The 18081-nt window shown below is 31.4% G+C and overlaps 1 protein-coding gene across 1 annotated transcript; it reads right to left on the reverse strand.

Annotated features, from left to right (window-relative positions):
• Positions 1-16761: 16761 nt before the first annotated feature.
• On the reverse strand, positions 16762-17880 carry LOC135131963 (oocyte zinc finger protein XlCOF20-like). Its single transcript, XM_064059844.1, has 3 exons — positions 17707-17880; positions 17416-17658; positions 16762-17367 (listed from the first exon to the last, which is right to left on the reverse strand). The coding sequence occupies exons 1-3, from the start codon at positions 17836-17838 to the stop codon at positions 16762-16764; spliced, it is 981 nt and encodes a 326-aa protein (XP_063915914.1). The 5' UTR covers positions 17839-17880.
• Positions 17881-18081: the final 201 nt, after the last annotated feature.

An 18081-nucleotide genomic window follows, 5' to 3' on the forward strand; every position in this document is an offset into this window, starting at 1 on the left:
GTTCTCTGTTTCTTCAATTTTTCGATTTGTCACTTTTCCAATTTTTTTGATTTTACAACCTTTCTTTTTTAAAATTGTTCCTCTTTTGATTTTGGAATAAAAAATTATACATTTTTTTCAATTTTTATATCCTTTATTTTTAATTTCTCGAATTTTCTATTTTATATTTTTCAAGTTGAGAACTTTTGAGTTTTTCACTTTTTTCGATTTTGCGATTTTTTAAGTTTTCAACTTTCAGATACTATTTGAAATTTTCGACTTTTCAATTTTTCGATTCTCCAGTTTTACCATTTTTGCAGGTGTTGATTAGATTTTGAAAATTTTTTCAATAATTTGATTTTATGGCTTTTCAATTATGCGATTTTTTAAAATTTTATTTTTAAATGCCTAGATTTAATATGTTGATTTTTACTTCCCGAGCGTAAGCAAAGGAAGTATTGTAATCGAGTCCGTCGGCCGACTCTCTACTTTTACGTTTTCTCGATCTTTCATGACCCCTAGAAGACGAAGAAATAGGTCTCCCATTTCCGTCTGTCTGTCCGTCTGTCCGTCCGTCTGTCCGTCTGTCCGTCTGTCCGTCTGTCCGTCTGTCCGTCCGTCTGTCCGTCTGTTGTCCCGGATTTTTATTAGACAGATAATCTCCGAAAGTACTCGACCGATTGTTGTGAAATTTTGTACTTATATTAAGAATATCATGTAGATGGTAAAACGCTAACCAAAATTTGTCTAATCATCCCCACCACTAATGCGATGACGTCACTTCAAAATTGTACATAGTAAATGGGTTTTCAATTGTATAAAATAACATAGTCCCACACATGTAGTTTACAACTCTGAATCGACTTTTCACCCGAAACGTCCAGATTTTTGGAAAAAAAATCAAAATTATAAAACAATATTTTGAAATTTAATTTTTAATCTGCTAACCAGAATGCTTTGAAATGTTGCAGATGTTTTAAGGCTATAAAGAGCATCATAAATCTTTAGTCAAAAAATATTTGCTTATCCCCTCCAAAAACTTGATGACGTCAGCTCAAAAGTTTGTGGAATAAATCATATCTAAAATGTACAAAATATGATGAGTCTGTACTTGTGATCTATCACTCCATTCATATTTTTTGGATTTGCATATACAGGGTGACTCAAAAAAATTAATGAATGCGTAAATATATTTTATTGATTTAATCAGGAACTACAAAACCGAATGCTCTGAAATCTTGCAGATGTTTTAAGGTCATAAAGAGCATAATAAATGTTTAGTCAAAATATATTTGCTTATCCCCTCCAAAAACTTGATGACGTCAGCTCGAAAATTTGCCGAATAAATCATATCTAAAATGTACAAAATATGATCAGTCTGTACTTGTGATCTATCACTCCATTCATATTTTTTGGATTTGCATATACAGGGTGATTCAAGAAAATAAATGAAAGCGTAAATTTATTTTACTGATTTACTCAGGAATACAAAACCGAATGCTTCGAAATCTTGAAGATATTTTAAAATTATCATAAGCATGGTAAATTTTTGATCAAAACGTATTTGGTCGTCCCCCCTAAAAAATTTATGATGTCACCACAAAATTTTGCTGAATAAATCCTATCTAAAATGTACAAAATATGGTGAGTCTCTTCTTGTGATTTATCATTCCATTCAAATTTTTTCGATTTGCATATACAGGGTGACTCAAAAAAATTAATGAATGCGTAAATTTATTTTCTTGATTTAATCAGGAACTACAAAACCGAATGCTTTGAAATCTTGCAGATGTTGTAAGGTTATAAAGAGCATAATAAATTTTTAGTCAAAATATATTTGGTTATCTTCTACAAAAAACTGATGACGTCAGCTCAAAAGTTTGCCGAATAAATCGTATCTAAAATGTACAAAATATGATGAGTCTGTACTTGTGATTTATCATTCCATTCATATTTTTGGATTTGCATATGCAGGGTGACTCAAAAAAATTAATGAAGGCGTGAATTTATTTTATCGATTTAATCAGGAATTACAAAACCGAATGCTTTGAAATCTTGGGAATATTTTAAAGTTATTATAAGCATGGTAAACTTTTGTTCAAAATGTATTTGTTCATCCCTCCTAAAAAAATTGATGACGTCACCCTTAAATTTTGCTGAATAAATCCTATCTAAAATGCAAAAAATATGATGAGTTTGTACTTGTGATTTATCATTCCATTCATATTTTTTAGATTTTCTTAAGAGGTGGTTCAAAAAAATTAATGAAGTCAATTTATTTTATTGATTAAATTAAAGGCAACACTTATTATTAGTATTACACCCCAACCAACCCAATTTGGTAGACACAAAATTTGTTAAAGGAAAAACTCGGTTGAAACATAAGAGTAGCACGCTTATTTACATCGACTTTAACATTACAGACCTGCATTTGTTTTATGCGGTCACTTGGTTCCGCGAATGCGAAATAGACATGTTTATAATCAACCAATTGTGAATTTCACCGTCAAGAATTAAAATAAAACGCAATGTTTTATATAATAAGCGGAAGTCGAAGCAATAAAACCGATGGTCGTTTTGTTTACAGTTTCTCTGTTTGGCTCTTACGTATGCTGTTACGCTTGTCATCTTAAATTAAGATTGTTTATACATAAACGATTTTCAGTTGCCCCTCATATTACTAGACAGCGGATTTCTGTCGGGCTACGTCACGATTATAGGGGGGAACGTGCTGGATTCCATAAATATAATTAACGATTTATTAATAAAACGGCTAAGTAAATGAGAACGGGAATTAACAGCAGAGTGCAACGAAACAACGTTATTCTAATCTCAAATAAACGAAGTGCAGTCCGCAACGGCAATGAATTCGCATCCCGTGCGAGCCGTACCGAGTTTGGCCTTGCCTAGCCCGACAGAAATCCGCTCTCTAGATATTACACACCGGCGCCGTATACGTGAGTAAATTGTTTCGTTATTTTATTGATTATAAGAAATCAATATTCAAAACGACCCAATTCATTTTCCCGAAAATTTGGGAACACAATAATTTTATTCTTAGTATTACACTACATCTATCCCAACTGATATACGTGTCCTTGCAAAAATGTTGATGACGTCATTACAATTTTTTTTTAAATTCCCACTACAAAAATGTAATGAGAAAAAAAACATAATAGGCATGCAGTCGTCAAGTTTCCGACAGCGAGGGAAGTACTGTCTAAACTCTTTAGACCAATTTTTTTTTCTTTATTCACTTTTCGATTTGTAATTTTACGAGTTTTTAACCCTGAATTTTTCAATTTTTCGATTTTTTTTTCTTACATTTTTCGGTTTGTAATTTTTCGAATTTTCTATTTTTTATTATACTATTCGAAATTACCGACTTTTCGTTTCTCCAAATTTACCATTTTTTTCAGTATTTCAGACTTGAAAATTTTTGAATTCACATCAACCGATTTTTCGGTTTTTTGTTTTTCAATTTCTCAAGTTTAATTCTTTGTATTTTGCAATTAATAAATTAGTTCATTTTTTAATTTTCAAATTTTCAGTTTTTAAATTTAAAATTCTTTGTTTTTTCATTGTACAAATGTTTTAATTTTACAGTTTTACGATTTTTGCAAGTTTTGATTAGATTTTAAAATTTTTTAGTTATTTTTGAACGTTCCGATTTTTTGGGCTTGAAAATTTTTGAATTGACATCAACTGATTTCCCGGCTTTTTTGCTTTTCAATTTTTCAATTTTAAATTTTTAATTTTCCGTTTTTAATTTTTTTTTTAATTTCTGAATTTTTATTTTTTTATTTCTTCAATTTTTTATTTCCCAATTTTTTAATTTTACAGTGATGAAAATGTTCGAATTTTTAGTCATCCAATTTTTTGATTTTTAGTTTTTCAATTTTTCGATTTTTCCGTTTTTAAATTTCCCATTATTCAAATTTTCTATTTTTCAGTTTTTTAAATTCAAATTTTTAGATTTTGTTTTCGCAATTTTTTCAATTTGATTTTTCAGTTCTCTGTTTCTTCAATTTTTCGATTTGTCATTTTTTCACTTTTCCAATTTTTTGATTTTACAACCTTTCTTTTTTAAAATTTTTCCTCTTTTTGATTTTGTAATAAATTATATTATTTTTATATTATTTTACCATCTGCAAGGGCTGAACTCAGTTTGTTTAAAATAAAATGATGAAAAAAATTAATGTTACGAAGTTACAAAAAATTCAAAAATCCTAAATTTTGCCGTTTCTAAAGCGATAAAACTCTTAGATTTTGTGTGTTTTTATGGAGAGATAGTGAATGACTTTTTGTGAACTTCCACAGTTTGTAGAATATGAAAATGTAAGTTTTCCGTTTCAGTCTATGTGTTACAGAAATTTATTAGGCAAATAATCATCTACAGTAGTTACCAGTGATATGGAAAATTTCACTGTCGTTAAAATGATCAGGATGATGATGAAACAAGAAATCATGAAATAAATTTTTTTTTTTTCAATTTTTAAATCCTTTATTTTTAGTTTCACGAATTTTCTATGTTATATATTTCAAGTTGAGAACTTTTGGGTTTTCCACTTGTTTCGATTTTGCGATTTTTTAAAATTCTATTTTTGATTGCATAGATTTTTTACAGTTTTTTTTTCTTCAATTTTTGGAATTTTGCAACTTTTGTATTTTGTATTTCCCAATTTTTTAATTTTATTGGTGGGGATGACTAGACAAATTTTTTACCACCTACATGGTATTCCTAATATACATATATACAAAATTTTTTTTTCTTTATTCACTTTTCGATTTGCAATTTTACGAGTTTTTAACCCTGAATTTTTCAATTATTCGGATCTTTGTTTCTTAGATTTTTCTCGAATTTTCTATTTTATATTATACTATTCAAAATTACCGACTTTTCGTTTCTCCAATTTTACCATTTCTTTTCAATATTTCAGACTTGAAAATTTTTGAATTAACGTCAACCGATTTTTCGGTTTTTTGTTTTTCAATTTCTCAATTTTAATTTTTTGTATTTTGCAATTAATAAATTAGTTAATTTTTAAATTTTCAAATTTTCGACTTTTCAGTTTTTAAATTTAAAATTCTTTTTCTGCATTGTACAGATGTTTCAATTTTACAGTTTTTGTTTCTTCAATTGTTACAATTTTTTAACTTTTGAACTTCGTATTTCCCATTTTTAAAATTTTTCATTGCTGAAAATGTTCGATTTTTTTAAGTCATCCGATTTTCTGATTTTTAGTTTTTCAATTTTTCGATTTCTCATTTTTTTAAATTTCCCATTTTTCAAATTTTCTATTTTTCAGTTTTTAAAATTTTTAGATCAGTTTTTCAGTTTGATTTTCCAATTCTCCGTTTCTTCAATTTTTCGATTTGTCATTTTTTTCACTTTTCCAATTTTTTTGATTTTACAAGTTTTCTTTTTTTAAATTTTTGATTTTTGAATTTCCTGTTTTTGACTTTGGAATAAATTATCTTATTTTTAATATGTTTTATTTTACCATCTTCAAGGGCTGCACTCAGTTTGTTTAAAATAAAATGATGAAAAAAATTACTGTTACGAAGTTACAAACAATTCAAAAATACTTAATTTTGACGTTTCTGAAGTAATAAAACTCTTAGATTTTGTGTGTTTTTATCGAGAGATAGTGAATGACTTTTTGTGAACTTCCACAGTTTGTAGAATATGAAAATGTAAGTTTTCCTTTTCAGTCTATGTGTTACAGGAATTTGTTAGACAAATATTCATCTACACTAGTTACCAGTAATATGGAATTTTTCACTGTCGTTAAAATGATCAGGATGATGATGAAACAAGAAATAATGAAATAAATTTTTTTTTTTTTCAATTTTTAGATCCTTTATTTTTAATTTCTCGAATTTTCTGTTTTATATTTTTCAAGTTGATAACTTTTGAGTTTTTCACTGTTTTCGATTTTGCCATTTTTAAGGTTTTCAACTTTCAGATACTATTTGAAAATTTCGATTTTTAAATTTTTAGTTTTCAATAATTCGGTTTTATGACTTTTCAATTATGCGATTTTTTAAAATTCTATTTTTGAATGCCTAGATTTTTTACAGTTTTTTTTTTCAATTTTTAGAATTTTGCAACTTTTATATTTTGTATTTCCCAATTTTTTAATTTTATTGGTGGGGATGATTAGACACATTTTTTACCACCTTCATGATATTCCTAAGATACATATATACAAAATTTGACAACAATCAGTCCAGTAGTTTTGGACAGGTACTCTCCAAAACTACTAAATAATACTAATAAAAATTTTCAGACTTTGTTTTAGCAAATTTTTCTTTCTTCACTTCCATAACTGCAATTTTTCGAGTTTTCAACTTTGAATTTTTCCATTTTTCGATCCCACAATTTCTTAAATTTTCGATTTTCCCATTTTTAGATTTTTCAATATTTCGGGCTTCAATTAAAAATTTTGCTATTTTGTTGAATTTTATTTTTTTTTCTTTATTCATGTTTCGATTTGCAATTTTACGAGTTTTTAACCCTGAATTTTAAAATTTTTCGATTCTTTGTTTCTTAGATTTTTCGGTTTGTAGTTTCTCGAACTTTCTATTTTAAATTATACTATTCGAAATTACCGACTATTCGTTTCTTGAATTTTACTATTTTTTTCAAAATTTCAGACTGGACAATTTTTGAATTCACATCAATCGAAGTTTTGGTTTTTTGTTTTTCAATTTTTCGATTTTTCAGTTTTTTAAATTTCCCATTTTTCAAATTTTCTGTTTTTCAGTTTTTGAAATTTTTAGATTAGTTTTTCAGTTTGATTTTCCAATTAACCGTTTCTTCAATTTTTCGATTTGTCATTTTTTTCACTTTTCCAATTTTTTTGATTTTACAAGTTTTCTTTTTTAAAATTTTTGATTTTTGAATATCCTGTTTTTGATTTTGGAACAAATTATATTATTTTCCATATGTATTAGTTTATCATCTTTAAGGGCTGCACTCAGCAAAAAAAATACTCTTACAAAGTTACAAACAATTTTGATAAAAATCAAAAATACTCAATTTTGACGTTTCTGAAGCGAGAAAACTCTTAGATTTAGTTTTTTTTGCGAGAGACAATGAATGACTTTTAGTGAACTTCTAATTTTGTTTCTTTGACGTTCCACAGTTTGTAGAATATGAAAATGTAAGTTTTCGGTTTCAATCTATGTGTTACAGGAATTTATTAGACAAATAATCATGTACATTAGTTACCAGTGATATGGAATTTCTCACTGTGGTTAAAATGATTAGGTTGATGATGAAACAAGGAATAATGAAATAAAATTTGTTTTGTTTTGTTTTCTTATGATTTAATTATAATTAAATATAGCATCTATCCTTCGGGTGTGGAATATTTTATATTCTTTAAGAGACTCATATTACTGTTTGCGAAACGATTATAATGCTTAAAATATTAAAAATATTTATTTTCAATTGTAAAAGGAAAACCTGCTGTTTCCTAGTAGTAGAAAGCCACTTTATATGTGTATTTTTCAGTCCTTTATGTACTAAGTTATTCATATAAATATTTGAAAAATATGGTCGCCGCCGCGCCATCTCCCGGTGACTCTCCGTTGCAAAAAACAGGTGATTATCTTCGCTATTTTGCTTTTTCCGGGTTTTGTAACACCCGTCTCCTGTTTCAGGAGGTTTTCAATTCACCACACACTACTAACAATTCTGGAATAAACCAAATTCCATGTTTGTCCATTTTACCGCAATTTCATTTATTCCCCACCTTTGTGCGCTCTTCGCTGGCGCACCTATTAAAAAAAAATTTTTTGCGCTAACAATAAAAGGCTGCTCCCCGCTCAAAAACGTCCCTTTTGTGTTTGTGAGTGTTCAAGAATGGACGGAGCGAAGGAAGTAACCGACGAAAAAATCAGGACGAAGGATAATATCGTGGCCTACGAGACCATTCTGAAGGAGCGCGTTTTCGAAGAGTTCGGCGAAACTGATACGTTTACGCAGCAATTTGAAGCGTTAACGACGAACCCTGAGAGAGTCACTTATATGTATGATAACATGGTGAGGTACGATCTTCTGAAGGGCCGATATTGGAAGGATTTGAAGAACGAGCAGGCGGCTCGACGCCACAAGAAAAAGGGGGATAACAACTTCGCGAGAGGAGATATTCCGTCGGCTCTGAAGCATTTCACCAGGTGCCTTATGAAAGCGGAGACTGACGAGCTTCGCGGTTTGGCCTACGCGAATAGATCTGCGGCTTTGTACAAGCTTAACATGTACAAGGAGTGCATAGAGGTAGGTGAAAAAAGGTTGTTATTATCAGTTATCAGCTTCTAGAGCTGGCTAAAAAATGCGGAAATGAAAATTTGATAAATATTTGTAGTGTCTCCGCAAATTTTAGACGCTCTAAATATGTTGTTTTATCGCCATTTAACTTTAACATCGTGGAAGTGAACTTTTTTCTTCTTTTTTTTTTTTAATTTCTGACGATAATTTTTTCTGTCTTCATGACAAATTTTATTGGTCCTAATTTTATTTCAAAGTGAATGTCGGTTCAAAGAGATCCAAAACCACCAATATATCTAACTCATTTTTTATCACCAACTAATTTTTTAATTTTTTTGTGTTTAACTGATATCTTTAAGGTACTTTTTTATCAATGTATGTGACTGCACTTCGATGAATTAAATCACATTTAAAAAATACCTACAAAATTTTTAGAAATTTCGATATACCTTAAGGTGATTTTTAAAGTTATTTGTAAAGTTTTATATACAACTTGGTTGGCTCAATAATTTTTTAAAATGACGTCACCAACTTTCTGGAAAGGTTTTATCGTTAATATTCTGCGTTCCCTAAGAATTTTATTATGTAAATTTTGGTGGTCCAAACTTGGTAATTTTTAGGATGAATCGAATGCGAACTTTATGAAAAGACGTCATCATTTTTTGAAAGGCATGTAATAGACAAATTTTGCGTTTTATCTCTTTCATGATAATCTCACAACACATTTAGGGCCGGTTGCACAAACGCAAATCAAATTTAATCTCTGATTAAGAACAATTGTAACTATGATAATAACAATCGTTACTATGGAGTTAATCAGAGATTAAATTTGATTTGCGTTTATGCAACCGGCCCTTAAAGTTTCAAACTGATGCTTTGTAGTTTCTGAAATGATTTATCTGTCAATAACGTCACTACTTGACAAACAAAATGGCGAAAACTGTTTTTTGTATTGTGCTAAGAAAGATATCCAAGTCGCTTATCTCAACCAAAAAACTGAAAAAAAAAATCTAGTTTTGCTGAAAACGTTGATAAATTGTAAGCAACTGTGTCATGTTTTAACGTGTTTTAAGTATGAAGACTCAAGTTGTACGGTTCTTTGAGGACTTGATATATTTAAATGAAACACCCTATATATTTTTACATATGTACTTTGATTGACCCCTTCTAGGCTTTAGAACCACCTTTTATTTCTGAAATTCCGACGCGACGTTGCCATAGTCCAATTTTCTTGAAATTTTTTAGCAAATAGGATACCCTGTATTTTATTACTGCACCTTATTCTATTTTTTGTATTCTTTCTTTTTTGTTAAGTATTTTCCGTTTTAAAGTTGATGGTTACTGCAATTTTTTACTTTTTTAAGAGACACATCAACATATTGGATGAATGAGAACAAAAATAGAAGATACGGTAATAAAATACAGGTGTTTTATTTGAAAAAACACTATGTATATGACAATTTAATCACATTTTTACCACAATAAAGGACTCACTTTTTTATTTCTCCACAAAATGTTATGACACAAATTTTAAAAATAACCCTACTGTGATTTTTTTGTGAGTTTTTCCATTGCTAAAACAATTCAAGAAAAGTGGAATAACGTGACAACGTCGCAGCGTAATTTCAAAAATATTTTGTGGTTGTAAAGCCTCAGAAGAGATCGGTTAAAATATGTAAACATATATAGGATGTTTCGTTTAGAATAAATGTGTTACTCCTTAAAAACAGAACACTCTGTATAGTTAAAAGTAATTTTCGATATAGTCCTCGAAGAACCGTACAACTTTGACCTTTGACTTTTTTTCTATTTCTTAGTGCGCTTAGTGAATTGTTTGATTGTTCTCAAATTTTGTATATATATTAGCAGTATCTTGTAGATGGTAAACCGCTAACCAAAATTTGGTTAATCATCTCCACCAACAATTTCATGACCTCATCTCAAAAGATTTCACATTAAAATCATTTAATCTTATACTGTAATGGATTCCCACACTTGTGGTGTATGAATCTGCTTTGAGTGTAATAAACTTTTACTAGTAACGCCGGCACTCGGACTTGCGGCCGCACGTTTGATCCCGAAATAGCCATTTTTTTCTTACACTGTGACTAGTATTATTGATATTATTTTTACAGCATAGAGTTTATTACAAAAAAATATATTATAATTTTACGAAAAACCAGGGGACAAGGGAATTTCTGTTGAAATTACCTTCGACCAATCTGTTATCTTTATATGAATCTCACTGAACTATCGAATCGACTTCTTTTCAGAAATGTAGAAAGTGTTTTAAGATCATCTTAAAAATCATAAATCTCTGAGATGCGATATATTTTGCCTTTCAGCAGTATCTTTCGTGTCTTTGAGAATTGCTTATATAGGTATATAGGTTATAAAAATAAAGTTTATCTCAAAAAAAAGTCAGTACACCGAATACAAAATTACCGCTATATACATTTTTCAGGACATCGACCTAGCTTTGGGAAATACTTACCCTCCCGCTCAGCGGCCTAGCTTACTCCATCGCAAAAAGCGGGCAACGCAGATGCTAGGAAAGTCTAAAGTACCGGAATATCACGAACCCACCCCATCCATCCCTGGAAAGGCAAGGAATCGCCATACACCCCACGCACATTGTGTGAAACAAGTGGAGGTTGGGATCGACGAGTACTCAAGACGTAGAGTATTGGCTACCACCGAAATCCCGGCAGGCCAATTCATTTCCGTAGAAACTTCGATGGTGAACGTGGTGTCGGGGAAATCCGATTTGTACCACTGCCATCACTGTGTAAACGTATGCTACAACCCCATCCCTTGTCTGACTTGCACCCAGGTATGTCTATTTTCTCAAAACTAATATCTGCAATTTAAATTTGGCGCGCTTTGACGTCACGCCCACTCTGCACCTACTAACACAAATTTTCTTTAATAGGTAGTTTACTGCGGCGAAAAATGTGGTGCGGAAGCATGGTACGACTACCACCAGTACGAATGCAACATTTTGAGCCCCCTGAAGCAGTGGGTGGGCTATTGCAAGTCGCTGTTATTGGGTGTCAAAATGGCATTCTTAGCAAATCTACAAACGTTTTGCAATGATTTTACTCAATATTTACTTCCGATGGAAAACATTGTGAACAAAGATATCGCTAAGGATAACATGTTTTTGGCGCTGGCTACCAGTGTAATTTATTACTTCATAAGGGATTTTACACACTTCTTTTCCAAAAAAAACACCGGAGCTTCAAACTTCGACAATCAGTTTAAGGACGATCTGTTCAGATATCTGCATATGGCGTATGTTTTTTCTGCCGAAATCACCGAAGCTAAACCGATTTTTGGGGATGATCCGCAACTGCCTTACGAAGTGGTTGATATTGAGAAACAGTCCTTTGGCCTTGGTATCTATCCTTTCTTTATGCACTTTCGGCACTCGTGTAGTCCGAATGTCGTGATTAATTACTATGGCTCGAAGATGGTTTTAAGAACGACAAGAAAGCGTTTGAAGGGAGAAGAGCTTTTCGTCAGTTATGGGTAAGTCTCTGTTTTTTATTTTTATTTTTTCATTGAAATCCGAAACCGAGTAATTGAGCCCTTGTTCAAATAAATTGCGGACTTCTGTTGTCACTTGTTGATGAACATTTAACTTTAAACACTATCATGTCCTCATTGTAAATATAAAAATCAAATCATAAGAAATGTGCCCCTCTTGAAGCTGAAGTTGTCTAACATTTATGGAAAATCGGTTCGTTGGGTTAGTTCTGGGTTCGTGCCTGCTATGATTTATTAATAAACTAGGCCGACGTAAATTTACCTTCCTCTAGACCAATGGAATTATTGTTATTTTTTTTATTATATGGCGAAATTTAAAGTACTGTGACTATTAATGTATGAAGCAAATTTTTATGTTGGCAACCCTGAATTATTGGCAGCAATGTTCGTAGTTGTCAGTTTTGACATGACAGTACCAAAAAAATGTAATGACAAGCGGGCAGCGTCATAAATGTTAATTTGACAATCAGGTATGCCATCATAAAAATTTAAATGCGTTGCCAACTCGACAAAAAAATGTAACCTTAACTGTCATTCGGTCCTCATAGGGGGGACTAAATATACCCCCAAGTACTGCGTTGCCAAATTGTGCTTTGTATGTATGCTGTACATTACCGTCAACTGTAGATATAGTATCGGGAACTGATGTGTTAACATTGCTGCCAATAATTCCGAATTACCAACACAAAAATTTGCTTCAATTATTAACAGTCTCGGTAGATAATTAACGGATGTTCAGTTGAAAAACTCATCAAGTTGGTTTTGGTTGAAACGTAAATACAGGGTCTCAGCTGAAACCAGCTAATAGCTTGAGAACGGTTTTCTTAAAAAACTCTAAATTTTTAAATTTGCTGTTGCGCAATCTTTGGCTTTAAATTTGAACTATTTGGACGACAAGCAAGACTTCAGCAACAATACTGAGTGTTTCGTTTTTAGGACGTTCTTTGTAATGACACACCCTATATGTTTTTGCATATTTAGATTCGTTTGACCTCCTAGGCTTTATTTCTGAATTCCGACGTCACGTTGCCATGTAATTCAAATTTTCTTGAAATTTTTTAGTAAACAAAATTTTTTACAAAGTAGTAGGGTTATTTTTAACATTTGTGTTATAATGTTTTTTGGAGAAATAAATAAAAGGTACGCGCTATGTTGTGACATAAATAAAATTAAATCCTCGTATATAGAGCATTTATTGAAAAAATAATCTTTACAATTTTCAAATATCAATATTTCAGATTTTTCAAATAGAGCGCCCTGTATGTTTTACTGCATCTTATTCTATTTTTTATTTTATTTCTTGGTTGTTAAGTATTTTCTATTTGAAAGTTGATGGTTATTGCGATTTTTTACTTTTTTAAGAGATATTAGATGAATGAGAACAAAAATACAGGAAGATACAATAATAAAATACAGGGTGTTTTATTTGAAATTTCTAATGTTTTATTTGTTTTTTTTATAAACACCATGTATATTAAAATTTGATTTAATTGGTATCACAACAAAACGCGTACCATGAAAATATAAATTTTAGACGAGCCATGTGCACTTTAACCCGTGTTGTGGTTCAGTTTTGACTTAGTTTTCTTATTATAGTTGCTGAGATGGCCGATAATAAATATACAGTGTGTTTACTAAAGTTTTCAAAAAATTTAACGCGTTATTTCTTAGACTATTTTAAGATCTTTTTCTCCTTGATTGATTTTCGGATAAAAGCTTCGTAAAACAAACAATACTTTAATGGTAAAATAAACCAAGGAATAAACCCTTTGATTTTTTACCGCATGTTTAGTAAACACCCTGTATATTTCCACCCTCAGTCTTAAAAAAAAATTAAATATTTTCTATATTTTAACTGAAATAATATACAGAGTGTTCTATGATTTACTTGATACCACTACAAAGTGCATACCTCTGTTGACTGATATGTTAACATTGTTGTTAATAATTCAGAATTACCAACACAAAAATTTGCTTCAATCATTAAACCCGGTAGATATAATTAACGGATGTTCAGTTGAAAAAGTCATCAAGTTGAGTTCAGTTTTTCGTTTTGTTTTAAAACGTGTTATTTTTGTTTTTTGGTGTTTTTTGTTGTTACAAATATTTAGCAGTTTTAATTACATGAACAGTTAAAATATAGGAGTACTTTTTTCGGTAAACTAGGAAATATTAGTTATTTAGTAAAGTCAGGGTTTTCTTAAAAAAACCCCAATTTTTTTTAATTTGCTGTTGCGCCATCTTTGGCTTTAAATTTGAACTATTTTGGCGACAACCAAGACTTCAACAACATCTATCATAACCTTAAAATTTTCAATACAGAATGCAAGAAATAATAGACCTATTGCACGTACTAATCAAGTGAAAAACATGGTCATATTTGTCCGCACTCAAATTTAAGTTGGCTATAATGAATTTTTAAATTATGTACCACATTCGATTGGTGAATTTCGTAGTACTACATGGAATTCTGGGCAGTCTATTCTTGTCATTTCAAAAAATGTCAATGTAAATGCACCTTTAGCGTGAATATGAGTAGCTAAGGTCTGGTTTAGAAATTTTGACAATTATATGACACCTCTGCCCAGTTTTCCGTGTCCCCGGTAGTACCAAATTGAAAATGTGGGAAAATCAGCCCAAATGATTCATTACTGCCAACCTAAATTTAAGTGTGGATAAATATTATCACGTTTATAGTCACACGATTGGTTAATATTATTCATTAAAGAAATTATTAAAAAAAGAAATATATTTGATTATTATTTATGTGTAAATTACTCTAAAATTCAAAATTTCTGCTCTCGTGTTTTAGAACAAAAAAACCTTTAAAACAAGCAACTTTCATGATTCATTGTTGCCAAACTAAATTTAAGTGTGGATAAATATTATCATGTTTAGTCACACGATTGGTTAATATTATACATTAAAAAAATTTATTAAAAAAATATATATAATATTATTTAGATTATTTATTTGTAAACTACTCTAAAATTAAAAATTTTTGCTCTCGTGTTTTAGAACAAAAAAACCTGTTTGAAAACCATTAAAACCAGCCGTTTTTTATTTACTAACATCTCTATAAACACCATTGTTTTTAACTTGAAGCGGGAAGCTTAATTTAATACATCGCTAATATGACACGCATATACAGGGTGCCGCATCAAATTTTTGAAAATATTAAACTGCATGTCTGCTGGAATACGATCCACACCGTCATTTTTTACTGTTGCCATTTTTGTCAGTGGTTATCAGAATTTTAGACTGTCAATTAAATTCACACTAAAACATCAGAATTGCGAAGAGAATTCTTCAACTTTGAAGTTTAATATTTAAAAAAAATTGATTGAGGGATTTTTTAACAACTTTTTTCGAGTTCTTTAGGGCTTCTTAACAATGTACCATCGAATTTACACGTCGTTTTTCATCACCCTGTATATGGCATCGGCGTTCCAAACCTACATTTTTGAAATTAACTAAAAAAAAAATACAAATAATATATATATATTTATTTTATTTTTAACTGACAAAAAAAATAAAGTTTATGAAAATAAAAGTATGCAAGTTGAGTGAAATAAAGTGCTTGCATTTTGTTATAATCAACAAGATCAGTTTCAAAAGTAGCTATTTTAGCATATGTTGTAAAACAGTGGTAGTTCTTTATTTCACTCAACTTTAATTTTTTTATGTTTATAAATTTTATTTTGTTATCAACTGAAAATGAAATAAATATATATTGCATTTTTAAAAAATGTACTAAATGAAGCTGGTCCTTTCAAGCTAAAAACAATGGTGTTTAAAGAATTTCAGTTCGTTCTCAAGATAGTAGACTGCGGAATTTAGCTGACACCCTGTATACACAAATAATACGAGTTATATTACCCGTGACCAGAAATGACTAAGTCTGTCGGCAATCCTGGATTTTTAGTTGAAATTGGTACCATGATGTTTTCTATAATTTCCGGTTGCCATCTGTCAAGATTCACAGATCGTTGGAATTTTTAAATTTACAAAATGTGTCCAAAACAGTTAAAATTCGATCGACATCTGTCATAAAATTACTTCCGTTATACCAACATACACGCAAGAAAAGTTCATAGTTTTATTTAAAAAGTATTGCCAACAGACCAGTCATTTCTGGTCACACGGTGATAATTTGTTATTAAATTAAATCAAAATAAAATGCGTTTTTTATATTTTGGCGGTATCTCAAACAAGAAAATTGCTTTTAAAGTAGTGCTGTCATTGGCACAAATTGCGGTTAAACTAATTAAGCTACGCCCTACGTCTCTCACATCTTTTTTGTTTCCAGTAAAATATCGTTAAGCATTCAATTTTTAAGTATTGTTGGTTGCATATTCCTCTTATTTTGACGTGTGGTTTACAACTTGGCAAGTCGGTATATTTAATTTACCGCCTCCTGGCATTTATTAATACGATACGATTTTTTAAATTGCACATACGAGAATCTAGAAACAAAAGATGTGAAAGATACTGAAATTTAAAAAATCACATGGCTGCGCGCGCATGAAAATATTTTTTTTTAAATCAATTCTAGTTTGCTTTTTGCTAATTCATATACTTATTCGCTTTCAGCCCGCACTATTACTACCACGAGCAAAGTGATCGTAGGAATTTTATTTGGCGATTATTTTACTACCAGTGTCGGTGTTTGGCCTGTGTAGATGAGATGCCTATTATGGCCTTGTTCGAGGATGAAGTTCGTTCAGAAAACTACGTGACCGTCGCAGCTAATGCCAAAAGATGCTTTTTGGAAGGTTCCGTGGAGATAAAAGCCGCTCTCATGGCCCTGCTGGACGCGATCGACACAGAATTCACCATGGAGAAGTACTTCTACACCACAGCGTTATGGTACCATTATGACCTGGTGGCAAATAGAAGACGCGTTCCTTAATTTTAAACTGTACGTGACCTTTGTACTTTTATAAATAAAGGAATCAATGAGATTTTAAGTGTGACTTAAATGCACTACTCAGACTAAAATTCTTATCACATAGGTGGCACTTATAAGGCCGCTCTCCGGTATGAGACCGCATATGTTTTCTCAAAACCGACGACGAAATGAATCCTTTGCCGCAGCTCTTGCATACGAAAGGTCGTTCCCCGGTGTGGATCCTCCGGTGCAAAACCATGTGGTCTTTAGTCATAAAGCCTTTACTACAAACGTCACACAAGAAAGGTCTCTCTCCAGTATGGCTCCTCAAGTGCACGTTTAAATTGGCAACTGAGACGCAAATCTTCCCACAGACGTTGCAAATAGCCCCGGAAGCCCCCCCAGAGTGACACTTTTTAACATGAGCCACCAGTGTCTCTCGAACTTTGTACCTTTTAGGGCAATACGTGCACGGAAAATTCGCGTCTAGCTCGTGTTTGGCTTGGAAGTGTCGATCAAGAGCGTGCTTGAACGGAAACGCCATTTTACACTCCGGGCACGGATAAGGCTTATTTTCGCTATGACGCCTCTTATGTCGCCACAAATTCTGAGCCGTGTGGTAACGCTTATCGCACAAGTCGCACCGATACCCCTCCTCCATCTTATGCACCTGAAACGACTCCCAAATAAAACAGAAGCAACATTTTTTCGAAATTACTTTCACGTGAGAGCGCAATTTTCCATAAGTTGGGAAGGTTTTCGAGCACTTTGTACATTTATGTTTGTAGGAGATGGTTTGTTCTTCGTTTTCAATTGGCGTGTACTCTTCTTCTTTCATCCGAATTCTTTCTAAAATAGCCTTAGTAATTTCAAAAGCTTGTACTACTTGTTGTTTGAATGTGTACCATTTGTCGATTTCGCTTTCGCAGGGTTGGCAGATGAAGATGTCTTCAGGGGGGAGCTGTGGGGCGAGAATTCGTGATTTGCGTTGTTTTGTGGACGAGTTTACCTGGATTGAAGCGCATTGGGTTAATTTTTCCGATGTGGAGTCGGTGATGGGTTGCAGGGGTTCTTGCTCGAGTAAACAAATTCGGCACACTTTGTCTGGTTGCAGGTCTTCGTATTTAAGCGGGATTTCCATAGTTGGGGGTTGTTGGTGTTGGTAAACAATAAAGCGAGGTTATGTTTAATGTCAAAGTTTGATTCTAGAGACAGATTGCGACTTTTGTGCACATGCGCTGTTGGTTTTTCGTCAATATAAATTATTTAAAAATTTTCAAAACGTATAAATAATTATTTTAAATTAATAGGTAATTATTTTGAAGAGTTTTGTAACGTTCGATTTATTCACATAATAACTTAAATATAAGCTTTTGGGTAGGCT

This window comes from Zophobas morio, unplaced genomic scaffold (assembly GCF_036711695.1).
Source record: "Zophobas morio isolate AGI-343-1 ecotype UQ-CSIRO unplaced genomic scaffold, CSIRO_AGI_Zmor_V1 ptg000021l, whole genome shotgun sequence".
NCBI lineage: Eukaryota > Metazoa > Arthropoda > Insecta > Coleoptera > Tenebrionidae > Zophobas > Zophobas morio.